This window comes from Vigna angularis, chromosome 1, assembly GCF_016808095.1.
Source record: "Vigna angularis cultivar LongXiaoDou No.4 chromosome 1, ASM1680809v1, whole genome shotgun sequence".
Lineage (NCBI taxonomy): Eukaryota > Viridiplantae > Streptophyta > Magnoliopsida > Fabales > Fabaceae > Vigna > Vigna angularis.
Window position 1 is genome coordinate 17,834,880 of NC_068970.1, and position 7,947 is coordinate 17,842,826.

At 44.7% G+C, this 7,947-nt stretch overlaps 1 protein-coding gene across 1 annotated transcript; it reads right to left on the reverse strand.

Annotated features, from left to right (window-relative positions):
• Positions 1–5,466: 5,466 nt before the first annotated feature.
• LOC108339781 (probable N-acetyltransferase HLS1) lies at positions 5,467–7,650 on the reverse strand. The gene is made up of 3 exons (XM_017576991.2): positions 7,007–7,650; positions 6,603–6,778; positions 5,467–6,519 (listed from the first exon to the last, which is right to left on the reverse strand). Exons 1-3 carry the CDS (start codon positions 7,211–7,213, stop codon positions 5,655–5,657), a joined length of 1,248 nt encoding a protein of 415 aa, XP_017432480.1. The 5' UTR covers positions 7,214–7,650; the 3' UTR covers positions 5,467–5,654.
• Positions 7,651–7,947: the final 297 nt, after the last annotated feature.

Sequence of the window (7,947 nt, forward strand, 5' to 3'; positions counted from 1 at the left end):
TCATTACGAATCACTCTTGTCACTCATAACTTACGAATGGAGAACACGTTTAAGATTACGGAAAATGATTGATGAAAAGTGAGTGAGACAACAAAAATATGTCTTGCTTTATTTTGAGATATTTATATAAAAATAGATGGAAACAAATGAAATATAAAAAAAAAATGGTGGACATTAGTAAATTTTTAATGTCAAATGGTAAAACTTTAAAAGATATACACGTAGACTTTCCGATAGCAAAACAGCTAGTGCAGACCAAAAACATAAAAAAGTTGATCTTTCCTCGTATTATTGAACTATGGCTTTTTTTCTTATGTCACTATCCCAAAACGTGCAGTTCACTAAAGTGCCAAACTACAACCACAAAAGGAAAGGAATCAAATTAAGAGGGAGAGATCATTATAAAGGTCAACTTAAAGAAACCACAACATTCTCACTCATACATTTCCCTCGTCTTTTTGTGATACACTTGCATTTAACAATTAAATAGATTAATTTAACCCAACATGAAGCACAGATAAAGAAATAGTAGATTATAAAAATGTGGCATCTTGGTCTTAGTAAATGGGTCGACACAGGACATCATATACAGAGATAAAAGAAAGCACAAAACGATGAGATCATGTTTTGTTTTGTGCTGAGTGAAAATTTGTCCTCATCTTGAGAAATGCGCATTTATGTGATTATAAAGATAGTCATTGAATCTCTATTACCTTCAATTAAAATGAAGGTAGGTGTTTAACGTACCTCAGTCACAAATTTTGTCCTCTCAACTCGTGGTAAATCTTAGTTGACGGATTTAAAAAAAAGAAAAAATCATGATTTGTCCACTTTTTATATTTCTTTTATGTGGCTACTGAAAAAGAGTAATCTTTTCTCCCCAACAAAGCCTCCTCTTTTATGCCAAGTAACCAAATATGGCGTGAAAGAAGGTTAAATGTTTTTGTTCCGGTGAGAAAAGGTGAATGTGATAAAGTTTCAGCTTACCTTTATTATGTAATGGTTAAGTGTAATGTAAGATACCTGATCCTCCAACGATTGTATTATAGGATACCTGATCTTCCAACGGTCGACCGGTAACCCGGGCGACCTGACGACAGACGTCATAATATCGTATGATCAATGTCGCGACATGTGACGTTCATACGACAAGTCGCCTATCCGTGTCGACACACAGGACGATCGACATACAACGCGCGACATCGTAGCATACGGTTTAGCAGTTACAGATAAGCGGTTACGCATATTAGCTAACCGGCGCCGTGAATCACGGGAGTAATTGACTCAGTGTCAATACACAACCTAGCAGTTACAACTTCTGCATAGTCCAACTCGATAACTGCCCGGATTTTCAGGTAACAGTTTATTTTACTGTTTTAAATATACGAAACACATGAGAGAAAAGGTACGTTTTACCCTTAAGAAGAAATATTTTGTTCTTGACCTAATTAATCACCTCTCTTTCTGACTTGAACGTCGGAGTGCCTTTACAGGTACCCAACCCATCTTTACTCAGAGAAGCAGAGAAGACATAGAGAAATAGCACAGTGAGAGCAGTACAAAGAGTGGTCCCGAGTTGTTTGGTTCGAGTCTTGGTCTCCACATCCCTACTGACAACGACCCGGTAATATGCAGAGTTTTTTCTTTATCTCTTAAGGGCGAAGCTCTAGAGTGGTTCCATAATCTTCCACGGAATTCAGTAGATTGTTTCGCCACAATCGAATCCTTATTCCGAAAGCAGTATGCGACCAACAAAAAACCGGCGGTGACTGCTGCGGAGCTTGTCCATACCAAGCAGGAGAAGGATGAGACCCTGAAAGTTTTTATGCAACGATATATCGAGACGGCCCGGCGCGTAAAGGATATCACTCCCGCTTTCATTATCAGCAATTTATCGTCCTGCTTAAGGCCGGGGCAGTTTGCGGAACAGTTGTATGCTGATCCTCCCGCCTCCATGGAAGAATTGCAATCCACTATTGCAAAATTCATCTGCATCGAAGACCACCGTAACTCCAGAAAAAAAAAAGCACCAGGATATCTCCAGCCAGGAGGCAAGGAAACCAGTGAAGCGATCCACTAACGACTACAAACCGGACCGACCACCTCAGAAGGAGGCGGGGTGGATGTCTAAGTACGATCGTTACACGACCCTCAATGCACCACGGGCGAGGGTGCTTGAAGAGGCCTTGCACGCCGAACTCTTGACCGTGCGACGAAAGGCCACCCCGAAAAACGCAGACAGTAACAAAACCTGCCGGTTCCATATGAACCAGGGACACGACACAGAAGAATGCAACATGGTGAAAGACGAACTAGAGAGACTCATCCGTGCAGGTTATCTCCAGAATTACATTAAGGATAGAGTCTCCACTAGAGCTGCCACTCCTCGCCGAGGAGATCCTCCTAGGCGAAGCCCCCAACGATCACACCCTAGAGATGATCGACCCCGCAGACGATCATGTAGTCCGCCTCGACGGACAGAGAGAGAGCGCTCAGTCCGAGGCCGCATTGACACCATATATGGCGGTTTCGCCGGGGGGAGGGGGGGGGGGGGGGGGGGGGGGGGGGGGGGGGGGGGCGTGTCAGCTTCAGCAAGGAAGCGACATTTGAGACAATTGAGGTCGGTTCACATGGTCGAACGACAATGTCGATCGATTCCTGACATCACCTTTACGAACGCCGACCAGCGAACGCGTCCAAACACCCGAAGCGTCGGGAGAGGGGCGGTCACAACGGACCTCACCTCTTCAGGCAAAACCACAATCCATCCAGAACAGTCAATAGCAACAATGCAATCTACAACAACAATAAGCAAAGACACATACCAAACACCCTCGCCTCCGCGTCGTCGAACTCGAGGCAATCTATAAGCTGACGGGAAGAAAAGGGGCGTGGCAACGCGGCCAACACATTCAACGCCTCTAGCTCTTCAATCGTCATCTTATCTTCCGGCCAAGAAGTGAACCTCAATGGGTCCTGTGTCCAGTACAGGGGGAATCGGGGGTTCCCCTCACCATCGAAAAAATACCTCCGCCCGACATCGGTGATCGACACCTTAAAGAATTTCTCTTTAAAATTCCTATATGACTGCAGGTAAAGCTCTAATAGCGCATTACCTGGCTCAGATATCAATGACACCCATCCCTTCGTGGCCACCGGTCGACATCTAAAGAAATATAGAAACAATCCTACAGTGGGCCTAATTGCTAACGCCCGACACAGCACCCCGAAAGCCTGCACATACCCCCAACTGTTGGGATGTAACTGGCTAGGAGCAACGTTCAGGGTGCGCAAAACATCCATTTGAAAAGTGGTAAACGGCAATCTCAAATACAAATCGTAGAACAACGCAGCGTAACAATAGAAAAATTCATCAGAAGCATTCTCCCTACCATGGCATACCCTCTCATCATCCCGGCAAGCTATCAACTTTATACAAGTTTGGTACCCTAGGGTTCTCAACACACAACTATTCTCAATCCAGTTTGTTATCACAGCCCTACTCCTAAATTGACTTCTAAGTTCTTTAACCTCACGCGCCGCCCAGGCATACTCATCTCCGCTAATCGGAGATATTATACGTCCCCCGGGACCCTCACCGCACACATTTTCATATACAAAAGCCTCGTCACCATAAGGTATAGTGGTAACTTCAGGGCATTCCGCCGTCGATGACGGCCCCGGCGTATCACCACCGGTGTTCTGCCCCTTTCCTTCCATGATCAACACTAAACACACTAAGAAGAAGGAAATTTTAGGGTTACCTGGCACAATCTCGTAGCAGTGTAAGCAGCGGTGATGGAGAGGAAACAATCTCGCTCACGATGAATACTGGCAAACTCTGTTCCTCCACACAAATGACAAACCCCTTTCTGAATCGTATTGAAGAAGGCAAAACGTTTAATCGCCCAGCGCCGTAGGATTCTTTTTAATCCAAGGGCTACCAACTCGCGCCCCCTCGCTTCCCTAAAAGAGCGGGAAAACCCTAAAAAGCGTAACGTCAAAACGGTGCGCATCACTTCTCCTACCAACTCGCGTCCCCTCGCTTCCCTACAAGCGAAAGAAAACCCTAAAGGCGTAACGTCAAAACGGTACGCCTCACTTTCCCTACGACACAACATTCAACGTCCTTTCGTAAATTCGCCCGCTAATGCTCGGCTCAATCACTCGGACTCGGGGGGCATGTACTATAGGATACCTGATCCTCCAACGATTGTACTATAGGATACCTGATCCTCCAACGGTCGACCGGTAACCCGGGCGACCTGACGACAGACGTCATAATATCGTATGATCGCACATTGTCGTCGACCACTTGGTGCTCGACAACCAAACAGTAATGTCGCGACATGTGATGTTCATACGACAAGTCGCCTATCCGTGTCGACACACAGGACGATCGACATACAACGCGCGACATCGTAGCATACGGTTTAGCAGTTACAGATAAGCGGTTACGCATATTAGCTAACCGGCGCCGTGAATCACGGGAGTAATTGACTCAGTGTCAATACACAACCTAGCAGTTACAACTTCTGCATAGTCCAACTCGATAACTGCCCGGATTTTCAGGTAACAGTTTATTTTACTGTTTTAAATATACGAAACAGATGAGAGAAAATGTACGTTTTTCCCCTAAGAAGAAATATTTTGTTCTTGACCTAATTAATCACCTCCCTTTCTGACTTGAACGTCAGAGTGCCTTTGCAGGTATCCAGCCCATCTTTACTCAGAGAAGCAGAGAAGACATAGAGAAATAGCACAGTGGGAGCAGTACAAAGAGAAGTGGTCCCGAGTTGTTTGGTTCGAGTCTTGGTCTCCACGTCCCTACTGAAACATTAAGTTTCCATAACAAGTACAAATATTAAAGTAAAATTAGTAGATGTAGAAATATAAGTTTCATGATTTTGTTAAAAACTGGTAATTAAACCAAAATAAAAGAAAAGTTGTATTGAAACTATGATTGGAATATCGTAAGCGAAAACGTTGATCTCCGTCTGCGTTTAGGATGGAATTTGTTGGAGGAAAATGATGAATAGGAAGCAGAGGTGGAATGTTGATAGGAGACAGCGTATGTCCCATGATGAATCTATGTGTCGAAGTAATGTTTTTCTCTGGATGGGGTTAAGATAAAGGCTAATTGCCTATATTAGGAGGCTTACACTCGAACTTAATGGGCGCCATTTGATTCCCACTACCCTCAATAAGAAAGATACTAGGAACCCAATAAAACAAAGTTAAGGTCCCCACTCGCGGCATATTATTATCAACGACGTCAAAATGTAGTCTAACAAACCTTCCTTTCTCATTTAACAACTCTCACCACATGCACAATCCCAAATGGATATTAGGATTCACACATCAACATCTCATTCTCCCTCACCCTTCACTATTCTAATCTATCGGAACAACACCACCGCTGCCACAGCCACACCACAGGCCAGGCAACAAACACGAGCTTGTTAAAGGATCTAAAAAGCCACATTCATTTTACTACCATTTACAAAATTACATTAAAAAAAAAAAGTAGAATATTCGGTTCGACTTTACGAGATTTTAAAGCTAAGATTTTTTTTTTCAACTTTTGTGAAAGGATAGAGGCTGCTGCGATTGTAATGGCTAATGCACTAACAACGAGTGGATGTTAATTAAAATTAGAACTCTCTGGGATCAACAAAAATTGAGAATCCGGGAGGGGATTTGGTCCAATCACCAACCGCACCGTCGCTGTAATCTTCCCCGAGTCTCTTGATGCACCACAAATCCTCTTCGCAAGAGAGCATCTTCCAGTGTGGGATGGCGCAGCGTAGGGGCTCCTGCCCTGAAACCTCCGTCGCCACCACCTGGCACCCACTATCCTTGGCGAGGTTATGAGCGAAGGCGCACAAAGCCCTCACCATTTTCTGGGCCCGTGGGCCCTCTCCTCCGAGCCCGTACAAAAAGTGAAACCCAAAGGGCTGGAAGAAGTTGGGGATGGAGGGCAGGCACAGCCAGGGGAAGGCGCGGTCGAGGAGGCGAGTGGTCTTTGCAATGGCCTTCTTCACGCGCGACGCGCCCCTCACCTGGAGCGTGAACACGTCCTTGCAGTTCCACACGCTGAGGAGGCCCCAGGAGGAGGGTGGGTCCGCGAGAAAGCGGAGCGAACCCGGCCACGTGTCGGGGGAGTATGAGCCGCGAGGAACGGCGAGGAAGGTGCCCAGAGTGAGGTGGTTGTTGAGGACGGAGTCGACGTCGCGGGGGAAGAACTCGGTGGTGGCGAACTTGGTGCGGTAGAGCAACTCGGCGTCGTTTGGGGCAAGTTGTATGACGGTGACGTCGGAGGAGGGTCTGAGTGAGTGAGCAAAAACGGGGTTGACGAGGATGGACGGGGTACGAAACTTTGAGTAGCCGCATTTGTCGGTAAAGAGCTTAACGGAAGCCACGTTGTCCTTTTCTGTTGCCATGTAAGCGTACTCTGCTCCGTTGTCTCTGAACCACTCCTCCAATCTCTGGACCAGTTTGAACCCTATTCCCATTCTCCTGCACGACAAGACACCCAATAAAAAGCCACACTTAATATCATAATAAGTTAATGAGTGAGTGAGTGAAAATGAAGAAGGTACCTGTGGTGAGGAGAAACCCGGAGGCCCAATATGTAGGCTAGTTTGGTGTAGACAGGGACTTGTTTGGAAGCAGGTTCGGTGGTGTTTTTTCCGTGCCTGTGGAGCTTCTTTCCGCATGTAACGGTTTTGATGCAACCCCTTATCATTCCCACTGTCTCTTGACCAACTTCGGCTACCTGATAAAGACAAATTAAGGATGAAATGTTATTTATTTATATACGCATATGGTTGTTTGATTTATGTAGCGTTGAAAAGTTGGTGAGAAAGACTTTTGCGTGAAAATAGTTAAAAGGATTTTAGGGGTGGATGCTTGCTCACTGGCAACGATAGGAAAAGAAAAGAAAAGAAAAAGAAAAGAAAGAAAAGACAGTTGATTATAGTTGAGAATGAGTATAATTATATACCAGCATTAGGAAAGTAGGTGAGTTGCGGACCCTGCAAATAGGGTCACCGTGGAGGTCGGTGAAGAGGGAAAGCTTCCCACTGGGTCCAACCTCACATATTCTCTCAACGGCTTCCACTCCCTCTGTGTCTTTACTTGGGTCGAACTCTCTCACAGTCACCACCACCATGTTTGGACCAATTGCAAACGCTAACTCTTCTCCTCTCATAACTACTCTATGAATGAAGGAGGTAGTGAGTGTTGAAAGCGTAGCTTAACCTTCCTTTATATAGAGGGAAAGGGGAAGAAATTGCAGGTTTTTCGAGACCCGTTGGCAAGTAACAGAAGCTTAAAACCTGAGAAACCCTTCCATAAAACCAGTGTCTGAACTGGATGAACGTTCGTAACTGGATGACTGTCTTCTGGCACCAATCAGGCAACGGAAGTAGAATAATAAAATATTAAGAGGAAAAAAAGCGTTAGTGAATTAGTGAAGGAAAGAAGAAGGGTGTGGTGTGATGCTTCATCCTCTCACTCTCATGGGGCTTCGGTTGAGGTACGAATCCAAATTCTGTAACGGCCCTTTAAATACCTGATCTTTTCAGCTTTTTCTTTTGCCGTTTTTTTAATCTCTCGCACTTTCTATTCCGAATCTGCACCACTTCCGCTATTTAATTCCTGGGTTTAATTTTAATTTAGTAAGAATATCTCTTTATCTGTCCTTTATTTGTTCACTTTGCCTTTCTCTCTCCTGCACTGTATCTTTCTTGGCTAAAGTTTGCTAATAATAATAAAGGAAAATAAATGAATTTAACAAAAGCAATAATGAGCAGCAAAAAGTAGGAGAATGGAGAAGGAAAGAAAAAGAAAGAGGAAATGGCGGCTATGGCTGCGCAGTACTGTGTAGGTGTTTTGTTTTCCTATTAATTTCTTTTATCTATTTATTAATTATGGAAAAAAAGA

What these genes read in the sequence shown, in the direction of transcription:
- LOC108339781 (XM_017576991.2), bottom strand. Translation starts at nt 7,213, where the DNA reads ATGAGAGGAGAAGAGTTAGCGTTTGCAATTGGTCCAAACATGGTGGTG. An exon ending in CACCTACTTTCCTAATGCTG is followed by an intron (nt 6,779 to 7,006) that starts GTATATAATTAT and finishes TGTCTTTATCAG; the next exon opens with GTAGCCGAAGTTGGTCAAGA. An exon ending in CGGGTTTCTCCTCACCACAG is followed by an intron (nt 6,520 to 6,602) that starts GTACCTTCTTCA and finishes CTTGTCGTGCAG; the next exon opens with GAGAATGGGAATAGGGTTCA.